Source organism: Tursiops truncatus, chromosome 4 (assembly GCF_011762595.2).
Source record: "Tursiops truncatus isolate mTurTru1 chromosome 4, mTurTru1.mat.Y, whole genome shotgun sequence".
NCBI classification, from domain to species: Eukaryota; Metazoa; Chordata; class Mammalia; order Artiodactyla; family Delphinidae; genus Tursiops; species Tursiops truncatus.
Window position 1 is genome coordinate 96,657,974 of NC_047037.1, and position 26,282 is coordinate 96,684,255.

Here is a 26,282-nt window from a genome sequence, read left to right on the forward strand (position 1 = left end):
AAATACTAGTTTATGAACTTTATGTGGCATACTTTATTCTATGATATAGGGCTCCACAGTTTAACAATAATGTTCTTGGCTTGTTACAAACAACATCATGAAGAATCAAGAGGTTCTTGTATTTTGTAACCCCATTCTAAAGATTCAGTAGAACCAAAAAAGTCTAGAACATGCCATCCTTAGGTAATTGTACTTTCAGAACATTATGTAGTACTTTTTTGAAGAAAGAGAGGGAATATCTTAAGTTTTTTCTCAGCTAGCCTTAGGTCTAGATATGCCATGCCTCATACTCTAAAAATAGTGGTTCTCAATTGGAGGTGATTTTGCCCCTGGCAGACATTTGGCAATATCTGGAGACATTTTTAATTGTCACAATGGGAGGGTGCTACTTGCTCCTGGTGGGTAGAGGCCAGGGATGCAGCTAAACACCCTACAGTGCACAGGACAGCCTCCCACAACTTAGATATATCCAGCACAAAATGTCAATAGTGCTGCTGCTGAGAAACCCTGCTCTAAAACAACTAAGATATTAATAATAAAAATACATGATGTAATATAGTATCAGAACCAGCTTGACCATCCTGCTAAACATTCTATTATTTTCTTGCGTTAATGTATATAAAAAGTTCACTTCCTAGAGAACTTTTGGTGACAGTCGCACTAATAAAATCAAACTACACTGGCATTTAGGCTTTAAGGATGCAACAGTTAGGGTGCAGAGGCCAAGCTACAAGAGGATCTCAGTCCCGAACCAAGGAATCTTCATGAGCTGTTACTCCCTAAGCTACCCACAGAGAGATCTCGCTACACAAATATATATGGAAGATAAAGGGGTGCCAAGTACTCTTTCAAGCAGTTGACATTGAGAGATAAGATTAGTCTGAGCAAGAGTATGACATTGGGCTTTCAAAGAATACTGTTAGGTTTACAAGGACATAAATTAACTATCAGCGTATCTGCTGGATGATAATAACTGGATGATCTGCTGGTGGTATATAACTTGCTTTATATGAAAGGTGATCCACTGTTCTCCATTGTTATTGCTGAGAAAAAAAGAGAAAGTCTTCTTTAATTGTGCCACTGTGGATTAAGATTGGTAGAAGACAGGCAGATTGTGAAAAATGTTAGACCATAAATTATTCTAAAGAATCTTCATGTCTTGAAAATGTTAAGAGCAGAAGAAGGACTCTTGGGTGGTTTAGGTAAGATTCATCTTAAGAGCAGATTATGGACCATGGAAGTGGTTTGAAGTCCTGCAACTTTTTTCTAAAATCAAATGAGGGGCTAGAGTATCAGCACGATTAATGAATAAAACACTGGCTGCTGACAGTGCCTAAACAATGCCTTCCACATATAAGATGCTCAACAGACATTTCTTGAATAAATAAGTGAAGAATGACAGAAATATGTGAATCTGTATTCTAAACTCACATTTTAAGACAGCAATATGAGCCAGTTTCAAGTGGACTGGTTTGGTAACCATGGTAGGAATGCATGCATATGTATCCCAAAATAGGACCAAGCAAGAAAATTCAGTCCATGCCTCGTTCAGGTAATAAATAGTGAAAAATGATAGTGTTCCTTATCTATTCTCACAAGCCTTCCAGCTCCAGTGCAAATAAATAATTAGCTGATTTTGCCTAAGAAATGACATAAATTCTAATTATTCATAAACCCATATACTGTCTTCCTGCCACCTTAACTGCTTCTTGCCAGTGGGGGAACAGCACAAGGCATCTACCTTTCAAACCTCACCAGTTTCAGCCTTTCTAGGATTGGTAAGAGGAAATTTAAGAGGGATTTCTCAAAATGTGGCCCAGATTACCCCAATCTGCATTACCCTCAGTACTAAATTCATATTCCTGGGCTCCACTTCGAACTATAGAATTGGAATTGTCCAGCGGGTCCTTCCAGGAATTTGAATTTTAACGTGCTCCCTGGTGATTTTGATGAAATCCCCTGTAAAAAGAGAGTCTGCTTAGGGAGAGTTAGAACCCTAGAATTATAAAAATATTTTTTTCCCTCTAAGTTAGCTTATGAGAGCTTTAAGAATAGTGGCTAACTTATTTCAGCAGAAGGATGGAGTAAAGGTTAAAAGACTGTGGAAGACCCAAAGCTGAGACTATCAATTTTTTAATGCATTTAATTTCTCACATGGTTGCTTGATCCATCTGCTCCAAGCTTCTACTCTGTTTCTCAACATACCATGGGAATCTTTGATGGAGATTACATTACACCATATGGGAGTTTATTATACTTTAATAAAAGGAAATAAAAGAAAGAAAAAAGAAAACCACATCCATGTCCATTTTATTCTGTGTAAGTTCTTTTTAAATAATGGGGATATCGAACCTTGATTTTTTTTTTTAAGGTTAACATAAGGGTAATGAGCCATAGAAGGTGTAAAATGGCAGTAACCACCCCAATCCAGGCTTCATCAGGGAATTAATTTTTGTTCTGAAATGTGAATATAGATATCTAATATTTTGGGAATTCACATAAACTCATTTAAAACAATAGAATCCCCAAATGAAGAGAAAATCAGAAAAATTTGGAAGACTGTTCTCATTCCACACCCTTATAAAGAGTTTTAATAACTCAGAAGTGACATTGGCTATATGTATCCAAAAGTTTAAAAAATCTACTTTCTTGTTTATATGATAAAATATTTCTTCTGATTTTTCATGAACTACAAAATAAATGTTTCTACAAAGTGACAACATAAACATCACCTCAAATGCAACCAAGGACATAAAGAACTTCAAACACTATTATCATACAGTCAGTCAACAAATATTTACTAAGCAATCATATGGTAAATTAAAGATGGCCACAAATTCTTTGCCATTCATCCTGTCAAGAAGTGTTGGCTATTTCCTTTCCCCTTGGATCGAGGCTGTCCTTGTAACTGCTTTGACCAACTGAAAGCATCAAAAATGACCCTCAGCCATTTCTGGCTGTAAGTTAGCCTTAAAATGGCTTGTGCTTTCACTCTTGCACTCTTGGAGGCCAGTAACCACACTGTGAAGAAGTCTGCTCCAGATTGCTGGATGCTGAGAAGACCGTGGAGAGAGACCTTGGAGGATGAGGGGCTATTTTGTGTGGTTTCAGCCTCAGCTAAATTCTCAGCTGAACACTGCTTCAAGAGACCATGGCCACACCATGTGGAGAAGAGCCACTTAGCGAAGCCCAGTCAATAAATAAACTGTTGTTCTATACACTTGGAGTGGCTTGCTATGCAGCAATAGAGAACTAGAATAACGACTATGTACTATATTAGCTGCTCTAAGTCTTAGAACTAAAACAGAGAAAAAGGTAGACAAAGTTTCCTTAGTTGCTCTGGATTAATCAACTGTTAGCTAAAATAAAAATACATTAATATGAAAGGCTGTATTTCTGGTGAGCATTTAATTTCAATAAGAACTGTTATTTTCTCTCCAATATACTGAGACTTTGAAAAGTTCATTTACTTTGTTTCTTAGTCGTTCCAACTGAGAAGTGGGACTAAATATATTAACACCAATATAATGTTTATATCCTAAAATGCTGAGATGAAATTGTTATCAAACCAGTATTTATTATTATCTTTTTTAAAAAGCCCAATTCTAAGTTACAGGTAGAATAATACTGCTAGTATAATTAATAATCTTTTAGCTGGCCATTATACTATTGACATTCTCTTTTAGAGTCCGAATAAATGAAACCAGGTTTCCCCAGTCTCTATTTTAATAATTCCTTATTGTTAAAAAAATCCATATTCTTCTTAATAAACATTTCATTCTGTGTTATTTACATATCAAGTTAACTCTTGGGGATAAAGGTTATCTTGTAATTCCTCTACCTGGAATGTTATTCTCCCCTCTTCATTTGCCTAAATCCTCCTTATCTTAAATACACACTGCCTTGCATTAACTTTTTATACAATAAATACCTTGAAGACAGAATCCAGCCATGGTCTAGTAGCTAAACACCTACATGTTTAACCACTTTCATTTTTTGAGTCTGGTTGCTGCCCTGAAACACTCTAGTGATGTGCAGACATTTCTGCTTCTCAGATTGTAACAGAGAGACAATTCTGGTGCTTTCCTAGGGGTCTGCTTCTTAAAAATACCATGCATCACCGTGTGGAAGCTCACAGGATAATGGCAGAGTCTCTGCATGATGGTGTGTTGTCATTTGCTCCCATGAACCTATGAGCAATGTGTGAATGTCTAATTTTCCCAAGGTCTTTGCATGTCAAATAAGAGCTATTCCAGTATCCACTCTTCTTTCAAAGGGCCCAAATTTCAAAACACAGCTGTCTGTGATGTTGGGAGACCTAACCGGAATTTGCAAACAAGCTTATGTAAGCATACCGTGGCCAGCCTTGTACTGAAAGGCCTATGTGAATGAGAGTTTTGATTTCTCATGTGGACAGCTAAGGGTCTTCTGGGAAGAGGCATCTCCTGCCTGAACTGTAATCTGAAGAGTACCCTCTGTATTTTATCCTTAACTGTACAGAACATGGTGCTGGGCAAGAAACAATAGCAGACTTGTAAAACACTAAGTCTGCTTAATGCCCAGGCTGCAAATGGTCTCATTAACAACGTTATTAATGACCTGGAAGCTTGAGTGGACATTACATTAATAAGTTCCTCAGATGGTACTAAATGTGGAGATGGTAGGGGAGACAGAGGTGAGGCCAAATAATATTAATGGACCTGTGGAGATTATGGGCAGTAAAGTACACCATGAGTTCAGTCTGGCAAAATACAACGAAGTACGAGCATCCAGGAAAAATATAACACAGAAGATTGACATTCATTGGGTAGCTGGAACCTCAGACACATGTCAAAAACAACTAGATAGATATTATTACCCAAAGAATAGATAGGATTTTGCTGTGTAACAGAAATAGCAAAGTATAAAGTTTATAACAAGCTGCCCATCAGAGGGCTTCAGCAAATGCTGATGGCGGTAAAAAAAAAAAAAAAAAAAGTCAGTGAAGGAACTGTTCTTGGCTACAAGAGTGTGAGCACCTGGACTTCTGTTTTGGATTTAAATGGTCTTTCAGGAAGATGAAAAGCACCTGAGAGTTTGAGGGAATTTTTTTTTTTTTCTTTTTTTTTTTTTTACAGAAATAAGCTTATGATGAGAGATTAAAGAAATCAAACAGACAAAACTCTGCTGAGCAATGACAAAAAGAGGTATTTAACTCTGATCAAAATTACTGTTTATATTTTAAGGGTTTTACAGATAAGATAATTAACAAATATATTGTTTAGTTATACATATGGCAGATGAAAAAGTGAATTTACAGGAAGCATCAGCCTTGACAAAGCCATGTAATTGAAAGAAGACCCAGGATCACAGAATTTTAGAGAAAAAGGGATGTAAGAGATGATCTAGTTTGGTGTCTTCAAAGTGAGGTCTGAAGACTCCCTAATTCAGAACTGCCTGGAGAACTTGTTAAAAATGATTTCTCAGCTCCTACTCAGCCCTCCTGGATCCTAATACTGAAGGGGGATTGGCTTGAGAAGCTTCAAGAGTTTAAGGGCCTCTTCCTATAAATAAGGAAACTGAGGCCCAGAGAGGTAAGCTGCCCAAGGTCAGGCACCAGTTAGTCCTGGTTCCTGGTCCAAGGTTGTTACCACCACTCTGGGATGAAACTTTCCCGAATCTATAAATTGCCTTTATTATCATATTATGTAGTTTTCTGAGAATATAATTTGTAATTCACATTCTAGATGTTGCTTCAAATGATAAGGGAAGGGAGATGAGAGAAAATAGAGAACAAAGATTGGGGTAGGAGGTAGAAAGGAAAAACTCAGCCAGACAGGAGCGGGAGTCACAAATAACTAACTAGTCTCTGATTAAGACGGCATGATGTCTACATGGGTGACGTTAAATCATAGTCTGAATAGAAAGGCCTTCCATCCACTCCATAGCTAACTCCCTCCCCCTGCTCCTCCCACCAAAATATACACTTAGGAGAAAAAAATCTGAGAGAAACTGGCCCTAAAAGGAACCTGAGGTTAATACGTGAGTTTGGCTTAATGCCCTGGGCCTTGTCCAAGTTCATCCTGAAAGAGATGGACATGAGAAGGGTAAATGGAAATGTTCCCTCTGGGCCACCACACAGGGATGGCACTGTGACGACCTACTCTCCAAATCCTAAATTATTTCTAGATACAGAGTGCCATGTGAAACACACAAAGACAGAACCATATGGTGTGCTGTATTCAAAGGTTTTTCTTATAGTTTCTCAACTCTCACAGACTTATTGTTTCCACAACTAAAGAACTACTGGCCAAAGTTTTAATGAAATTAAACCAAACCTCTCATTTTCCTATTCCCATCATCACATGACAGTTTTAGAATTCTACCACCTTTTAGATTCCCTGATTTATACTGGCTTTTAACTTCTGTCTTCTTTTACATTGACTAACAAGAAACAAAAATTATGTTAAAAAGCATAATAAAGCTTCCATGGAAAGAGAACTTAGAAAGGGAAGAAAACCTAAACAAAAGTGAAATCTCTGCCTCATTATCATAAACCTTTTGCTCCTATGGAGTGAAGGTCATAGGGATAAGAAGCAGGTTGTGGCTTGTCCTTGTAACTATTTCTGTGGCAGCGACTGGCATGTTCTGGATAGTTCTCCCGTCTCATTAGGAGCCTGTTATTTGAAAAGCGATCATGTTGCATTGATATGGCGTCTTTAAGCAAAAGTTGGCCAGGGAGAGTTTCCAGGCTGGCCATTTCCTGTTTGACAGTTTCTAATCCTATAAAGGTAATCTGGGTCTTCCCCCAAGGCAAACCAAAACAAAAGAGAACTAACACTGATCAATAAAATGAATCATGAAAAATACAATAGGTTAAAATGGCTTTCGGTAAATATAGCTTTATAAAAAAAAATCATTATAAAAGAGACCCTATGTTTGAAATGCATAGAAAATGAGATGATTAAAAAAAAAAGAAATTGGAAACTGAACTTTAAAAGAAAGATGTATTACCAAAGCACAGTTTTTATTAGTTTTCAGAAAAAAGAAAGTTCATTTTATTACAATTTGCCAAACTTACTGGCTATAAAATGGACTTGCGAAAAGATTTCTGGAACATGATAAAAAGATCTATAGAGAAAATAGTGGAAGGAAGATTATGCATTCAAATTATATTTTAGAGTGCAAAAGGCCTCTGAAAAACAGATTTCAAAGAACATATTCATACAAAGGAAGAAGGCCCTTTGATTTCTCATAAAGGCACAACTCTGATATCTTGTCTGCTCCCGGAGCGCAGGGAGCAGATTCAGTAGCAGAAATCTTTGCCTTACATTTTGGAGCAGCCTTGGGAGAGTAGCAGAGAGCTCTCACAGTCTGCCTGGAGGGCCCAGAGGGGTTTTCCAATTTAGAGCTCTGGTACTCTTCTGCAGGATAAACAGCTCCGGATTCTTCTTTAATGACAACAGCATATCAGCTCCTTTTGAGGTTACAGCATACATAAACAGGATCTGCCTCATATTTTCCAGTTGTGGAGGAGGGAAGGCCAAAAAAAAAAAAAAAAAAAAAAAAAGGACCCCACAAACCTTTTCCTGCAGTTAACTGTGGAAGATGACTTGCTTTGACCCATATGCAAGACTGAAAAAAGGAAAGAATCACAGAATGGAAAATGTTCCCAGAAAGGAAACAGGAAAAGCATTACTTCCTCTGTGTGTGAGAACATCAGTGGACAATCAGAGGGGAGAAAGGTAATGCTTTAAAGGGTTTTAAAAGAAAAGGGATGCAAGCTTAAGAAGAATGAGTAGAAAGGGTTCTTAATAAAGTCTTCTTGGTGCCAAAACCCAGAGACATCAATTGAGAGGTCTTGCCGGGCACACGCCCTGCTCTTCACTTTGAATGCTAAAGTTAACACTGGCTGTCAGGTTAGGTAGACAAGCAGGCTATTTCCCAGGATCCCCTGAGGGATCGGCTTGGCACTGAAAACTTCCTGGCCTTCAGGAAGCCCTAACAAAACGCGCCAAATGAAGATATTTGCTCACAGAACTCACTTTCTTGCACCCTGAGCCCAAATTCCTTACTTGGTTTTGGACTGAAGGTCTAAAGGAAAAACCTCAAGATTTCTGTTTTATTGACCTAGGCCTACCAATCTCCCCCCTCACCTCCCCTACCCCAATATTTTCCAGAAAGCTGCAGAGAAAACTACTTCATCTGTATTTAAATGTGTATTTTAGTGGTGGGTCAGCAAACTTTTCTGCATCATTCAAAACGCTGAGCTGACAAAATGAGAGCCACAGAAGAAAATGAGAAACCAGTTAGTTAGGTTCAGAGGTAAAGAAGAAGCCAGCCAGAGACAACTCTGTTATCAGAAACCCAAGCTTGAGTCAAGGGGAGCTCTCAGAGCCATGGTCAAGTTTGAATCTGGATTTGGAAAGGCAGGGAATCATCTAGGACAGGTGGCTACTGAGAAAACCGTCTCCCATTTCTAGGCACATTCCATTCCCAGTTAAATAATCCATGGGCTTGGGGAGATAACAGTTGAAGAAACTTGGCACGTGAGATTTGAAGTAGCTAAGGTCAGTGGACCTTTAATTCACAGCTTACTGCCTAGTGCTTTTGTCCTAAAACATGGTTCACGGAACACTCAAGAAAGCGTGGTAAGTCCAACTTGCCCATCTAAAAGAATGGTAGTCCTAAGACCATCAGGGATGACAGTTTTATCCTGACACGTGCTGATTAGCTTGCCACAGGACAGACTAGTTCTATGAATTTCTGCAGGTAAGAGTTCTCTGTATTTCAGTTTCAGTCTATGGATCAAGATATCAAATTATAAAAATGCAATTAATTAGCTGATATGGCAAACCTCTCTTGAAGGCACCTGATAGATCATTGGTTCACACCTGGAAAGTTATGCAGTTGGGAACCCAATGAGTATGAATCTTGAGAACCTTAATCACCTCTCCAGACCAAAAGGTGTAACAGAGACTCTCTTGTGGAGGAAACCAAGAGCCAATGGCAGCTAAGAGAAAAAGAGACCAGGGCAGGAAGAAGAGGACAAGAGTTGAAATCAGGAGGGAAAGCTAGACATGGATCATCTGGGGAGGAACAATCTTGGCCAGGATAGGTGAAGCAGAGTGACAGAAAGGTCTGAGCATGGACCAAGAAAGATACGTTCAGGGTCAGCCTCCAGGGCCACCAGCCCCAGTACATCAAAGATGCGCTTGGCTCTGGCTGGAATCAAGAGTATGAAGACTCACACACTTGGGCTTTTCTAAACTTCCTCTATCCCTTCTTCCAGCTAAGTTTTAGTGAATGCTTTGAAACTGGGGAAGGTTTAGGAAGAGGCTGAAACAATATCCACTCTGACTGCTTTGCTCAGGTGGGGGCCCCGGCTACAGCAAGATGGGAGAGGTTGATAGTCTTAGCAGGGACTGAACACCTATTGAGGCAGTTCTTCCCCAGATAACAGGAGGTCATGATCCCTATTTCTGACTTTCTTCTGGGCCTATAAGTTTCTCCATTATATCCAGCTATTTGCGTAGGAAGTGCAGGCTTTTTAGCAAGTGCATCTTTAATTAAAAGATGGAGTGGGTGAGAGAAAATCAGGATAAAATCTATTTTTCCTCTACTTCCCCAACATAAATTGACAGTGATATGTCTGAAATAGGGGCAATTATAAGGACTTGACATAAAAAGGAAGTTTAGAAATGTTAGCCCAACTAGACAAACCAATAAAACGAGTAATTTCTCTTTAAAAACAAAAGTTTCTTAAGTCAAAAAAGGGGCATTAGGGACTTCCCTGGCAGTCCAGTGGCTAAGACTCCACACTCCCAATGCAGGAGCTGGGGTTTGATCCCTGGTCAGGGAACTGGATCCCACATGCTGCAACTAAGAGTTCTCATGTCACAACTAAAAAAAGATCCCGCATGCTGCAATTAAGACCTGGCACAGCCAAATAAATAACAAAGATAAATAAATAAGTGGGCATTACATAGGAGAGAGTTAAATAAGCAAAATCACACAGAGAGAAAACCACAATATTACTGGTATAAAATCCTTTTTCATAGGCAACTTTTTTTTTTTTTTTTTTTTTTTGCGGTACGCGGGCCTCCCATTGTTGCGGCCTCTCCCGCTGCGGAGCACAGGCTCCGGACGCGCAGGCCCAGTGGCCATGGCTCACGGGACCAGCCGCTCCGCGGCATGTAGGATCCTCCCGGACCGGGGCACGAACCCGTGTCCCCTGCATCGGCAGGCGGACTCCCAATCACTGTGCCACCAGGGAAGCCCACAGGCAGCTTTTGATGGGTTTGGAGCATTATCTTATTACAGCCCCATATATTCTCTTAAATCGGCACAGTCTATTTTTAGGTTATATACCTTGCAATGTAGTTAGGTTAAGCTTAAACAGATTAGGAGAGTAAAGCAACATTATTTAAAACTCTAGTCCTAAGAAAAAGCAGAGTATTCAAAATCAGTACTAGTGTTAGAAGAGAGCAGGCAATCTTTTCTGATGACTCTTATCGGTTTTACTCTTATCACATTCTTTTAGTATTATGGTGATCAACTTCCCTCAAAAACCTACGAGGGAAAAGCAATGATGCTCCCCCATCCCTACCCCAGCCAAAAACTAATTTCAATCAATGTCCTAGAGCAACATTCAATATTTCTTACATTAATGAGATTCAGATCTGTGCTCTGGCCATAACAGGAGTGAGCAAAGAGCATGTAGAGTTAGCCATTTGGTAATAATTATCCAAAGCTATGGCCTCTTTTATGCATACCTCATGGCAATGCCACGTGTGCATCCATAATCAAATGCTCTTAATTTTTAATGCGTGAGTTTTCCTTTTGAGGATCAAAAGGGTTCAGAATTGCATTTGAAATGAGAAGGAAAAGAACGAGAAAAAAATCTCCCAACGTACCATAGACCTGAATTGCCATCTCACATCAGATTTTTTTTTTTTAAGTTTGCCAAAATGAGCTGGAATTTCTTTATAGCTTCAGAGCCCTCTACAGCTCACGTCCAGGGCAGACATCACCTCTCAGTCTTCCAGCAATGCACGATTTCTCTGTGCGCACCCACAAGTAGACTGGTTTGCCACTCTTCCACCCCCACCCCCCCACCACCAATTCTGAAATTTCTAGCAAAAGAGAGATCTGTCAAAACAGGTTACTTGTACTTTTATTGGTTCCTCCAGACCATGACGACATTTCCTGAAAGGCAGTGCCAGGAAATTTAATGTCTGTGAAGAAGTGAAAGTTCTTATGAGCATAAACTGTCTGGTGCCCCAGGAGACTGCAGCCTGAAGGAACCCCTGGTCTTAGACTGCGACACTGACTCAATTGGCTGATACATTGGAACTCCAAATACCACCATCAGAGGAGAGGAGGAAAGTGTCTTTCCAAAAAGAGAGGTCTGGGAGACACAACAGGCTATTTCATCCCTTTCTCTTAACCGCTTGTTTACCTAGAGTAGAGCATCTGAGCAGGCAGCTAATGACTGGCTCAGTCAAGGCTGTAACACCGTTTAGTTAATCCATTTAAGTAGTTAATGGATCCTTTCCCAAGCAGGAGGGATAATAAGGCCTACACCTGGAAGAGGAGTGTGTGGCCTTCTCCACAAATGGGAAGAATCCATTCTAACATCCAGGTGCAGAAACAGAATTGCACCTTTTTACAGGACCTCAGCAATTTTGCTAAGGCTAGAGTCACATTGTGTGAGCACTTCACATGGCTGACCTTAAAAGAAGCAGGAGCTTTACAGAAGACTGGAAACTAAATAAAAAAAAAACTTGTTTGAAGCACCGGACCTTTAGGAGACTTCCAAGTATTTCAACTGATATATTATTAAGTGCCAAAATCATGTGGGTACTTGGTAAGGTTGTAACTGGGTTTGTGGAGCAGAAAGGCAGCTCACTGCACTGCCATATCCCTCTATTTCACAGCGCCACCTGCTGGGTGAGGGTGGAAAGAGCTGAACTTTGTTTCTTGGATTGATAGCCTATGAATTCAAAGAAAGAAGAAAAGTTCCCAAACACTGAGAAACAGTGCTCTTTATGCTGGCACGTTCATAAAGAAGGGGACAGCTCTGCTCATCTTTGCTGCTGTCCTAGCCACCCACAGTCCAGTGATGACTGTTTCCTTTGAAATGTCCGAACAGGAAATAGAAGCATTAAAACCAAGAACATAAAATATGGGCCTTGCATGTTGACTAGCTACATTCCCGTGTTAATAGCCAGGTCATTTGAATCATGACCTTTAAAAGCTGGAGGGTTTTCTCATTATCTTTAATAGAGCATTGTAAGTGTCCTTTACAGATGAAGTTAATTCTATTTTCATAATTAACCCTCTTCAGGAGAATATTTAATATCCGGCCTCAACGTAGTGAACACCTAAACTCAGCGCAGCTAAGAAAAAACTGTAGCTAGAGAAACATTCACTGTCACATAAAGCACTAGGTTCCATACCTAGAATGTTAAAAAGAAATTAATCCATATCTTAAGCACTGTTCATTCAACCTTGAATAGATACGACGATTTCTCCTTGCTGAGGAAGAAGCTATAGGCCCAAAATGCCTCATCAGAAACTTCCAGGCCAAAAGTATTTCAGAATTTTTCAGATTTTACAAAGGTAAAATGGTACATTATGTATTATATAACACCTCCAGTGGGTTCTTGGGCTGGATCCACTAATCAAACAATATTCCTGCAGTAAGATATATGAATATTCACAGCCAATGATTAAAGACTCTAAATAGACTTGTGACAGTTCAGATCAGGTTTTCTTTTCAAATGAGTTTGTATAAAACTTAACAAATTGCACTTTGGGGGGCTTTTTGAATTTCAGAATTGAGGATAAAGGATTATGGACCTGCACAAGTCAGTCTTGATTTTAATGAAAAAGAGGCAAAACAGTGGAAAAGGATTCTTTAGAAGGCTGAAACCCAGGTGTTTATCTTGGTTATTTGACTTTTGGACATTACTTAATATTTTTAGCCTTGGTTTTCTTATTGATTGCATTGTGGGGGGATGGTGGTGGGAGTGGCAGTGGATAGGTGTTCCAAGATAGGCAGGAGGGAATCAGTATTCATCCAATGTCTACAGAGTTCCAGTCCTATGCTAACTGCTTCTAGTTCCTCAATATTATAAACAATAGTGTGATAAACAGTAGCTCAATCTTTATACACGTCCCTTATGATTTCTTTGGGATAAATGCCTTACAATGTAATTACTGGATCAAAAGACAATCTATAACTGTCTGTCTGACTGTCATCTGTTCGTCCATCCATCCATCCATCCATCCATCCGGGTTTATGTCAACATTGCAAAATTGCCTTAAAGGTAATTTACACTCCCAACAGCAGTGTGCAAGAGCACCTATTTCCTGTACCCTTGTCAATGCCAGGTGTGACCATTAACAAAATTCTGCCAATTTGAAAAATGGTATTTCTTCGATTAAACATGCATTTCTCTGATTGCCTTGCATTTTTACATAGGCTCCATGTAATCTTCCACAATTTTATGAAGCAGTTATTCCTAAGTTTCTATCGTTAGTGGTAGATCCAGGTCTGTTTCACTTCAGAGCTTATCCTCCTCCCAGGAGCCCCTGTGAGCTCTGAATTGCATTGTGGAGGGGCTTGAAAGGGACCTTGGAGGTGGACTGGGTCTTTGGAACACAACGGCACCAATCAGTTGTGGTGGCAGCTTTGACTGTATCTGTTGACTATGTTGTGCTTCTACACAGCGCTTCTCTACTGTACTAAGCCTAGAGGCTTCCTAGGTGGCCAACAAAACCTCTTTGAAATAGCAGCCCTTATAGCTTAAGGCTTGGGGAGAGAACACAGGGAACATATTTTAAATTACTATTCATCACCACTCAGAGCACGGTACAGTTTTTAGACTAGCTAATCATTAATCAATTTATTAACCAAAACCAGTATACTATTGACTTGGATAGCCTAGATATTTTGTTAATTCTAGCTGTTCCTCCCTCCCCATATGGGCTTACATTGGTATTAAAATTTAAATAACACATCTGCAAAACTCAGATGATACGATAGCATTTTAGATAAAGTGACTTTAGATCAGACTTTATCTGCAAATCACACACTGTTCTCAGTCATTTATACCCATGGAGGAGTGGGATGAACCAGACCCAGGGATTCAACAGGAATTCTAAAAGCCGTCATCTTTCTTACATATAAAACCCTCACCAGGGTCTTAGCTACCAGCTTTCCAAGGTATGAGTGTCACATTCTTTCTATACTCCTACAGTAACCTGCCTACAATAACCTAACTGCCTACAATAACCTCCCCACAGGAGAGGCACAAATAGCTTGTAAAAATGCTGAGAAAGAGCAACAAGGTAAAGGGTCAGTATAAATCAGTCTGAATAGAAATCCCCCACTTTAGGTCCACTGTCAGCACTGGAAATTTCTCTATTTCACAAATGCACGCAGGCCTACCGAGGTGCAAAGCTCCTATATTTTATGGGACTGGGAATGTGCCTCTTGGTGACCCTGTGATGGATAATCCGATCACAGTCCAGGCTTGCTCTTCTGTATACAAAGCACACTTGAGCAGCAAATCTGTGTGACATACACATTTTCAGGTGTCTCTCTGAAGGAGACGAACAGATTTCTCTTGAAACAGAATATCCTGAGAGAAAACAAAAAACGACTGGTTGTAAATATGTCAAACAAAAATCTTTAACTGTGACTCAGGATTTCAGGAGTTGGTCTGGTCTCAGGTTGTTTAAGGAGCACAGTCTTCTGTATTATCCTTGCTTTAATACCCACTGTCCATGACATCACCATCCAAACCATTTATTTAGTCTGTTTTCAAGCTCACCACATGGCAAATGACTGCCTGAATGAACAAAACAATTCAATTCTACAAGAATTCTTTGCAATTGAGACCCCTGGAGAGAAAAAAAAAAGTGTAATTGCCATCTAAAAACATACTGAAATTTCTGTAAGTGGTTTTATAAATAAGTGACTGACTGTCATGAAAAGAGGAAGAAAAAACCCACAAACAGCTGCAGAAGGCATTTCTGAATCTTGCAGACATAGTAAAGCAAAATCATAATACCCCCATGAGTTCTTAGTTATCAGAAATCCCAGTTCGAATTTAGCCATTGACAGGTGGGCAAGGTAAGACAGATGATAATATCTTTCTGAGTAAAGACTAAGTCTCTAACATCTCACACCCCTTACAGTAGTGGTTTCCAAACTTTAGTATGCATCAGAATCATCTGGAAGAATTTAAAAAACAGGCTACTGGGCCCCACCCCCAAGAGTTGCTGACTTAGAAGGCCCAGGTAGGGCCCAATAAATTTGCATATGTAACAAGTTCCCAGGTGATCCTGCTGGTCCAGGGACCGCATTTTGACCACCACTGCCGTATAGCGCAGAGCCCACCATTAGGCAAATGGTAGCTGGTAAATAAATGTATATTGATTAAATCGAATTCATCTTCAAAAATAATGCTTTCTTTCCCGCCCCAAATCTAATATGCTGGTGGATTGCTTTTTACAGGGCATAATAATTACCTGGAGAGTCTTGTTAAAACATTAAAGCTTCTTAAAACACAGATTACAGGGCCAAACCCCCACCCCCCAGATTCAGAATCAGCAGATCTGGAGTCGGTCTGAGAACCTGCATTTCTGATGCTGATGCAGCCAGTTCCCAGATGACACTTTGAGTAGCACTGGGGCAGCAATCCATTTCCAGCTGCCACTAAACACCACTCCAAGCAGATTTCTCAATGTATATCTCAATTACATAACTTTCCATATTCTATTTTATCATTTGGGCTCATGGTTTTCAATGCTATCAGACTTACCCTAAAGCAAGAGCTGTGTCTTATTTCTCCTTATATCGAACACGATGCCTATCACAGTGTTTTGCTATGAACACACAGGTGTGTGTGTGTGACATATGTTGGTAGATTGATATATACTGCATCCATGGGTAGCAACAGGAATACATATTTGTTTATTTAGGTTTCTTTTTGCTCAAATCTTCCCCCTACCAATATATTTACTGCATGTAAATCTAATAACCGCTGAATTTCTTAAAAAATTAGTTGTTTGTTATAAAGCAGAAACTAACACACCATTGTAAAGCAATTATACTCCAATAAAAACGTTTAAAAAAACCCTAAATTTTCATGAAGTATTTTACTGATATGCTAACTTCCATTTATCATCATTGTGGAATCAATGAGAAATTATGTGCAACTGAAAAGAAAAAAAATTAGTTGTTTGGCAAAATCAGTCTTATGTGGTAGATGCAACACAGAACTCATTAAAAGCATTCTTATGTATGAGTATCATTCGCCAACATGCCCTCAATGAATCTGAGGCTAAAGAAAACCAGCAAGTGGAAATCACAAGTTCCATTAGGACTGTAAGCATTTTCCAAGCCCTCTGCCAGAGTCTCCCTTCCTCCACTCCAGGGCCTTCTATCCCCGAGAGAGCCAAGGGGTCTTTAAGTTCTCTGCATTTAATATTGGGCTGCATGTCAAAACATAAAGAATGAAAACTGGTTTATGCCATAAATTAAGCCAATAAATTACAGCACACTTAATCCAGCATGGTGCTGGCAAACACATATACCAGTCCCACATCTGATGAGTGGCTTTAATGTTAAAAAGAAAAAAGTGTGTGTGTGTTTGTGTGTGTGTGAGTGTGGGTGGGTAGTTGAAAACAGGCAGTGGGCCTGGGGAGCAGGTGACAGACTTGGCCCTTAGATATACAGGAGACAGTCTGAGGTTTTATCTACTTAGTAAGGTAAATTGCAAAGCAGAAGCTCATATAATGTTTACTTTGGTATGTCCTTCGTCTTCCCAGTCCGCTACATCCCATACATTCTCAGAAGAAAATCCTGTAACTCTAGAAGAAAGGAGACCCCTGGAAGGTTTAAAGCAGACTAAAACTCACTTTCAAAATCTCCATTCCAAAAAAAAAAAAATTCTATTCTTCTGGGATCTCTGAAATCAGAATAAAACAAAACCCAAACAAACAAACAAACAAAAAACAAAGGGGTCTACCACCTGCTTCTAGAAGGTCCAAAAAGTTAAGGTGTGAGAAGAGGACTAGAAGCAACTTCTCCAGCCTTTGGTGGGAGCAGTCAGTACTGGCAATGGTTATGTTCGACAGTATTGATTTGTGATTTGTGTCTTGGGGGAAACATGTGGAGAGATTTTAACATTTGATTAGGTTTCATCTCCATACTTCAAGTAACAGGACAAATCAGTTTATCTCTTCAACTGGAACCCTCTTTACAGATAGAAGAAATGAGATGCCTTCAAAAATTAATTTTCCTACTCTTCCCTGAAGTCCAGAGTTTTGATGAGGTTTTATGCAGGTTTTGACTTCTTTGCTTATGACCTTGTAAACTAGAAAACAAAAAAACTAGCTAATTAAGTTTTTTAAAATGAAAAGTCAAGCCCCCAAATTAAAACGATCCTTAAAATAACTTCTAAAAGACTGTCAAACTCTGGACAAGAAAGTATTCATCTCTGCATATTAGTTGCTAGTTGTTCAGGGTAGAGTAGAAGCTCAAGAGTCTTTAAAGTTGGTTTAGAAAGTTCCTTAAAAAAAACCTATATATATATGTCTGTACATATGTGTGTATATATATATATATATATATATATATATATATATATATATATATATAAATTCACCTGGAGAAAACTAAAGCCATCATTCTTTGAATTACAGTAGTAAGCTATTTGGATAATATAATAATAATTATACTCATAGTAATAATACAACTATTTGGATATACAGCAATAAGCCATTCAGATCCTTATTGGTTGACTGAAATCATTATTAAGGATGAAGCCAATTTTAAAATTTTCTGTTAAAAAAAATTTTTTTTTAACTGGGAAGACAGGGAAAAAGGAGATGAAATACCAGGGGTTATTTGAGAATAACCAGAACAGAGGTGCAATCTTGAGGTAAAAAGGTTTTAGATGACCAACAAGCAGCAGGTGAGGGTGTTGGTATTTTGGCAGTAAAGAAAACACGGTACTAAGTGGTAAACTAATGACAAAGAAACATCTAATATAGCTTGAAGTTCTTCTTGACTTCGGCAGCAATGCTCTCCAAATTCTATCTTGAAGGTGGCTGAGAACTCCTAGAACCTTAGTCTCATGACTCAAAAGGAAACATCTATTTCTATGTCTCTCTCCTGTTGAACAAACTGCCTACTGGCTCAGAGAGATTAAATGAGGTGCTCAAGGTTACAGGACGAGAACCAGGTTTCATGATGTCCAGTCTGTCCAAGCAACTGAGAATGGGGAGGCCAGTTATAACAGTAATCTAGGCTGGAGGGGATGAGGCTTGGATCAGAGTGGTGGTAGGGGGAATGCTTGAGGAACCAGGACAAAGCTACTTCAAGTGACATCTCAGCCTGGAAGAAGACTGGATTTCCTCAAGCCTAAGATACATGGCTTTTAAACTTCTTTCATAGTTTAAGAATTTTTGAGATCAAGATGCAGCTTACAGTCAATGTTAAAAGAGAGGTAGAAGAGGTGATGTAGCTGTCAATGCTCGTGCAGGTGCCAACAACACAAATGTCTAGGAAGAGATAGTAGCATTTTGAAGCTTGGAGAGGCTGGGTGACTGTGTGAGGGGCTGAATGCAACACATGCAGTGGCAGAGAGGACAAGTGGGAAGTAATGGATGCTAAGACTGGAAAGGTATTAAATCTGTGTTAAAAGAAGAGAGAATTACCACGGATAGTGGACAGTTCCAGACCTCTAAGTACTATTAGGGAGGCAACATAGATGGCTAAAGGGAAGTAAAGTAGAAAGAGTAAGTAAAATAAGGGCCTCAGAAAATTAACACCATGCGTGATCAGGTCTGGAATAACCAAGAACTGCCTACATCGACCAAACATTTAGATTCTAATCTCTAAGCAAAATGGTGTAGGGTCCTGAACCAGCTAAGAAGATGTTCAAAAGTCCACAAGCTTGGTCCCACCTGAGACTAACCAACTCCGAGTGTCTGAGGTGAGGCCCGGGTAACTGTTCAATGATGTACAGGGAGAGCCCGTTATCTCACAAACACACTGTGTACTTAGGGACAACTAATTTTTAGTACTTTAGGTTTACCTGCAAGGCTGCTATATATTTTAATATCGAAAAATGTGTGCCCCCCCTTTTATAACTGCACCTTTCTATGTGCACATCTATTAGTCACTCAAGTAAGAAAATTTTGCTAGTAAATGTTACCGCAAAGAGTGTAGTTTCTGACTGTGGCTATTGCTGAGCTATTCCTGATCAACTCATGACTTCATGAGAATGTAGTTCTGCACCCTCCCATACCCATTTTAGAGCCACTTAGGCCTTGCTTATTACATAGATCTGTATGGCTCAAAGAGATGTCCTATTTCTTTTTTAAACGGGTTTTTTTTTTTCCTCAGCGAGAGGTGGTGGCTAGAGGTTTTTTTTTTCTCTTTTCTTCCTTGGTGGAGGTGCCATTCTAATTTGGTCTGATTTCATTTTCCTGTTCTGGTTTAGGGCACTGGTACAGTGTAAAGCTACCTTGCTAGAGGGAGGCTTCTTCTCTTAGAAGTGCATTAGGTGGGAGGTCTGGGGATGTGTTGCAGAGAGGTGGAACAGGAAGTGGAGTGGAAGATGGAAAAGCACTACAGCAGGAGTCTGCTGATCGTTTCTTCTTGCATGCGACTTTATCCCTTTACTCACCAACATCTTTCATTTTCTAAAACAGCGGATCAACAAATCCTCAGTGGCTCCCTATGACATAGAAAGTAAAGTCCAGTCTCTTCAGTCTGACGTTGGAGGCCTTCCACCACACGGCTTCAGTGGGTCTCCCAAATTCCTCACACGCATTCTCCAGTTACCTCACATCCCCTCACATGCCTGGCATAGCTGAGGCCACAGCACTTGGAGCCCATCTTCCTCCCATCTCCTCAGTCCTCTCCTTTCTCTGAACTCCTCTAGCAGGAACTGTCTGTGTCACTCATTAGGGCTCTTAGTCATACTGGCCACATTTTAAATTAATGATTTCATACATGTATGATTTACCTCACTAACCAGACCAGAACTCCCCAAATTGGAGCCCCATGGGTTGAATTTAGCCCACATACATGTTTTGCTTGGCGCACACAATGTTTTTAAAGAATTTGAATTAGTTGCCAGCATTTTAAAAAAATCAGGAGATGGCACATAATAAAAACCTGGATTTCTGACTTCTCCTGACAAGCTGGAAGCTCTGACAATTCTGGGCCAGCATTCCAGGATGGTTCCAATCAGCTGGAGCTGTGTAATGATGATCCCTTCAGAGTGATGTATCCTTTCCACTTCGGCAGAGCCCCAGTCACCCCTCTGTCCTGTGCCTGGCCTCTTCCTGCTCTCACAGACCTTCCTGTCTCCTGCAGTCGTTTAAACTTGCAACCTCTGAACTGCACCCTATGTCCTCAGAGGGTATGGTCTTTGTCTTCATCTCCTCACCTCCTCAGTGCTTAGCACACTGCTATTTACATAACAGGTGCTGAAAAAATACTTCCTGAATGGAAGCAAGAAAGGCCAGAATCGAAGAAGCAGATGAAAGTGATGGATCAGGGAGATGAGGATTAAAGGAGGCCAAGGCTAAGGACAAATGATGAAGTGTTTTCCAGTGCCTCAAAAAGGATGTGAAATGAAAGACCTTGTTCCTTTATGGCTTCAAATGGCAGTGATTTATAAAGTTCTTTTAGAAAATTAAAAGAGGTATTTCGCTTTCAAAATGATAATTTCCCAGAAGCGGGACAAGAGAAATGATGTAGGTTATCTAATGACGCTCTTCAACTCTGAGTATACTTTACTGTTGTCAATAGTGAAGTGAGTCAGTCTGTCCTTTTTTAAAGAAAAACCACAAAACTTTAAGGCTTACTTTGTACTGCTGACTAGGTAGAAGAGAAATTACCCTAAAGGCTGCCTTCATTTTACATCTATCTACAAAATCTCAAAAGAAATACACTGTAAGAGAGATGCATGTTACCAAGGATGTTTTCCTGAACTTGCACCAAATCCCTTCTGGGTGTCGTCTAAGCTGCCCCTTTCCACTCAAATAAGAGTGAAGTTCAGAAGGTTAGGAAGAGCAGGGTTCTAGAATATTAGACACATGATTCAATGACTGAACTTTAAGTTAAACTTCACAGATGAAACTGTGGCTCCAGAGAAGTCACGCCTTAACTCACAGTTCTAACACTGGAGGTTTTACAGAACCTCCCCCTTCTACCAAAAAGCCTCTGAATTTTATTGCTGAGGGAAAGGAGGGAAAAACTGGTCTTACTGATCTGTTGATACCTCTGGGTTTGAGGGTATGAAGTGAACTGAGTTGGTGCTAAGGTGCTGGGGAATTCAGAGAAGAGGTGGAGAGACTTCAACTTGTCCACTGTGAAAGTTTGTGTTTGAACTAGAAGTTTGAGGAACTAAAGCGGAGCAAAGCTTTAGATTTGGGATGTGAGTATCTCAAGCTTCTGGGACAGCGAGGAGGTCACTAATGGGAAATTTGTAGAGGCATCCAAGAACAGACATCTGCCTCACTTAACTATTTGTCAAGTTTTTTCTGTCTGCCTGCAGAGTTGACCTCATTTTTCATTTCAAGAAATTGTAACTTAAAATCCATACCCACTTATAAGCACCAAATTATGGAATGTTTTATTCTGTAGGTAGTGGCTTATCACAGTTTCTAAAATCCCAAACTCCTCAGTGTCCTGTGCAGTATCCTGAGAGACAGTAGCATGTGGTAGGTAATAGCATGGGTGCTGGGGTCCGACAAGACTTAGGCTGGAGTCCTAACTCTGCCAGTCAGTGGATCTGGAGCCCTAGGAAAGTCAGATAACTTTTTCCAGCCACAGTTTTCTCAGCCTAGAAAGGAGAATAAAAATGGTACAATTGCATGGGATTATTTTGAGGTGTGAGTGAAAGAGTGCATGCAGACTACTTAGCACAGCACCCTGCAGGGAGTCAGCCCCCAATAACAAGTTATTTTCATCAGGGTCTCTCACAATGTAGGAAAATTCAGATCGTCAGTTGGGTGATAGGTCATCAGGATCTTTGAGGAGTACGTAAATTGGCTTGGCATTGTGCTCACAGTTCGTAATTCTAAACAAGGTTGAGGTCAGTAACTCCTGTCAGAAGAACTTCGGCTCTGAATGATTTTTCCAGCAGGAGGGATATTATGCTGAGCCAGCCCTGCTCACACCTCTGCCCTCTGTGATTAAATAAATGCATTTCTGAACCAGCCAGGCAAGCGAAGGCTGCTCTGCATGAAGCCTATTGTCCCATATGGGGCCTGATCCCATAGCCTTGAATTTTAACGAATTGAGCTAACTGGTAACAGATAACCAGAGACATGCTCCCTACTTGCAGGAGGCCAGCAGACTTTTACGGGGACACATCACGAAAACTTTAATAAGATGCAGAACACAAAATGCATTTCAGTAATACCCAAGAACATGTAATGTTTCAGAGTTTGGAAAAACCACAGCCACTCTGTCCATTCCAATTTATAAGCAGATTCTATAGCCTGAGCGGTCTGGGCTTTTATTGGCCTTTTTCCCTGATGATGTAATGGGTATCTGAAACTGACAAACCTAAAGCTGGCCGAGAAGCTCAGAACTAGAGATCACATCATCTTTCCTTAAAGTAACATCTAACTTCCTGCTTGCTTTCCTGTAGAAAGACTGGATACTTGGGGAACACAGAATCACAGAATATTAGAACTAGAAGAGTCTTCAGTGTTTATCTAGTCCACTGGAGGAGCAAGGAAACCATGTGATACACAAAGATTATACAGCTAAATGTTGGCTCTGCCAGTACCAGAGTTTCCCTGACTCCAGGTCCAGAACTTTCCATTAAAGTTGCCACCCTGAGCCATCCAACCATCAGTTCCTCTCACAAAGTTATCCTGAAATTGGGGGACAAACCACTTGTTTATTTTTTTAATGGCCTAGTTGTATGGATGTCCAAAGCAAAGAGACAAATCAAATAGCTATAAGCAAAGCTATTTGTTTATAGCTGCCTATAAACTCAACATTAGCTGTGTTAATTATATTATGACACACTTGTTAATCTCTAGCATATAAACCAGCAAATGCTAGAAGCACTTCTCACCTAGATGCTAAAATGTTATCACTATTTAGCTCAAACAGAATATACTATGAACTTGCCTTATCTTTGTATCACCAGCTAGTAAGCATTCAGTAACTGCAATTTATTTATTTTAATATTGAGTTACTTTTGTTTAAAAGGGACATTTCTAGGTTATTAAACAAAAGTTCCTAAAAAGCCTTTCATAAAAATTTAAAGAGTAGATGTGAGGTCTAGAAAATTTAATAGTATTTATGGAATAGTCAGTCGGTGATTCATCAGTTCATCAGCTAGAAATGTTGTGAGGAAATCCCAGAACTGAGATTCACTACAGTAACCAGAGTCTTGCCACACTCTCAGCCAGTAATAATTCTTGGTACCCTAACATTTTTCTATTTAAAATGCACCTAAATAGATTTCCTCTCTATTCCCTGCCTTTTTCTCTTTAAGCCCCAGCTTAAGATCTTGGTCCACCATAGTTGACATTCATGGCCTACCATTCACTTGGTACCTACATACTACCTTGGGCAAGTATGAATCTTCTTATATTTGTGCCTTATATCCACAACCAGATCAGTCAGGATCTCCTTCTTTGAATACTGTCTTAGTTCAGGCTGCTGTGACAGAATACCATAGATTGAGTGGCTTATAAACAACAGAAATTTATTTCTCACAGTTCTGAAGGCTGGAAGTCCAAGATCAGGGTGTCAGCAAGTCCTGGTGAGGGTTCTCATCTGGATTGCACATTGCTGACTTCATATCCTCCCACAGTGAAGAGCAGAGAGAAGAAGCAATCTCTCTCATGATTCTTATAAGGGCACTAATTTCATTCATGAGGATGCTGCCCTCATAACCTCATCTAATCCTAATTACCTCCCAAAGGTCCTACCTCCTAATACCATCACATTGCAGGGAGGGAGCAGGGGTTCAACATACAAATTTGGGGTGGGGGAAGCACACAATTCAGTCTATAACAAAGGTCTAAGACCAAGCTAGGGCTCTGCATACATGGGGTGTCCATGATACAATCTATTCTATCAGAAAAATGAGGGCACTGTACAGATAATCTTTAGACTCCTTAGGGGTAGTCATGAAAAACCTAATATAGTGTTGCAGAAGGGTAAAATAATTTAACATAAACAAGTGAGAATGTATACAATATTTAGAACATTCTGAAATGTTAAGGCTAGAATTTTCTTGAGTTACATAATTCTTTTTTCTAAATTTTTGGGATAATCACAAAAATTATCCTTCTCTCAAGAGTGAGGACTAAAGAAGTGGGGAAGAAAGATATTACAATGTAAAATAGATTAAAATTAAAGTAAAATTAAAGTGAAAACAAACATATCAAAATTCTAGCAGTGGTTATTTCTAGGTGCTACAGTTATGGGTAATTTTGATTTTTTTCTTTGCATCTTTGTATATTTTCCACATTCTCTACAATGAACATGTGACTCTGATAAGCAGAAAGAAACTCCAAGAAGCTTTAAAATAAAGGTAAAGATGAGGTCAAATATTTCCAAATATTTGAGGAGAGACATATCAGGGTGTTTCTAGCATCAGTTGGTGATTGCCATAACATCATATTATATCCTGTGAATTCCCAAGAAGGGCATGTGGTCACACAAATCATATAATAAATATAATTTTCCATGGGCTGAATGGATTGATTATGCCAATGGTGCTGGGGATAATGAATAACTAGGAGAATGTTTAAGTGTTATTGATAATTTGGGGGAATGTGAGAGAGGCATTGTTCAGGATCCCAAGGTCGGTGCTTGAGGTAATAGGCCTCTACTGAAAGGCTGTGAGTACAAAAAGAAACTGATGACAACAGGACAGGGAGAACCGGGAGACTTTAAACCCAGGATAGGGGCTGCCCAGACATGTTCTATAGGGCAAGACCAGTGTCTACAGGGAAGACACTGGTAAGAGTCTGAGATAAGAGACTTCCAGAAAGAGAGTTCTAACCTAAACTCAAAATACTGTGGGACAAGGGGTAAAGGATGAAGCATAGAAGCAACAAGGATGAGTAAGAAGGGCCAAAAGAGGCTCCACAGGCTAGGAAAGGGCATTCAGAAGTTTCTAGAAGGGCCTGGGCTGTGATTAATGAAGTCCAAGCTTAAGAGAGAAATATGAGGCTGAATTTGAAATTAACTCTCACTCGTGAAAATTTCAGTTCTTGCATATGAATTCAACTGTAACACCAGAGATGGTGAGAAAAAAATGGTGGGAAGGCTACGGAGTCCAGAGGCACTGTGATTAAAGGTGTACATCTCACCCCCGAGCTTGAAGGATATTGGTGGAAATCTGCCAAAAGACAGTGCAAAACAGAGGGAAAGGAAACCAATGATCTGCCCTCCTTTGCCCCAGTGTGTTCAATGTAGTTTCTTTGAACCACATTAGGTAAAAAATTAAGGCTGAATTCCTAAGGCTTGGGCCAGGGCTGACAGCTCAAATGCCAACATGGGCCAGACAAGTAACATAAATAAATGAAGTGGTCCAGTCCAGAGAGGTACACAGTGTAGGCAAGAGGCCGTCATGCTCTGTCTGAAGGGACAGCTGCAGAAATGTGGGCCTAGGGTTGCCAAATCTTTTGAGTTTTCAAGAAAAGCCAGATATCTGGATTTCTCTGTGAAATCTGCTATTGTTAGTAACTAATTAAATTTCTTTAAAAAACCATTAAGTAGATCAAAGAAAACATATATGGGGAGGAATGTGGTGCCTGGGCTAGTGATCTTTTCTCTGGACTGCTTCTTCAGTACAATTGCAACTTCAGTTAAGGAATGGATTTAAACATGACATGCTATCTTGAAGGCACGCAAATATCTGATCTTTGGCCAGTCCTGAGAATACTAGGGACACTCGAGTGGCAAAAGAAACGTGTATAATGGAACTCTTCACAGCTAATACCTTGGGGAGAATATTACACAAGTTTAAGTAAGCCTAATGTCCAGATGTACAAAGAACAACATATAGAATTTGGGAAGAAGTTAAGTGTGGGCCAGAGTCAATGCCTGAAAACACTTGTATGCAATTTACTTTGATTCTAGTAGGAAGCTGCATTTGAATACTGCAGAACAAAACCTGGTCCTGAGGGGCAATTTTATTAAATGATACAGACTCAGCATGAGCTACAGCAGTGACCAGAGAATTGATTAGGTAGGGTTTCTGTGACTGGATACATTTCCAGGTAAG

At 39.8% G+C, this 26,282-nt stretch overlaps 1 protein-coding gene across 9 annotated transcripts in view; it reads right to left on the bottom strand.

The window, feature by feature from the left end:
* Positions 1–26,282, bottom strand: part of CMSS1 (cms1 ribosomal small subunit homolog) — a 383,373-nt gene that overhangs the window by 98,593 nt on the left and 258,498 nt on the right. The window contains exon 1 of one of the 9 annotated variants that reach the window (XM_073804343.1): positions 19,692–19,719. The exons of 6 other annotated variants lie outside the window; for them this stretch is intronic. In XM_073804343.1, coding sequence (XP_073660444.1) covers positions 19,692–19,704 — 13 coding nt within the window. In that variant the 5' untranslated portion in view covers positions 19,705–19,719. Of the gene's footprint in view, positions 1–7,310; positions 7,450–10,895; positions 10,930–19,691; positions 19,720–26,282 lie in introns of those variants that run through there. 2 more of the 9 variants (XM_073804342.1, XM_073804345.1) reach the window with 2 other exon arrangements.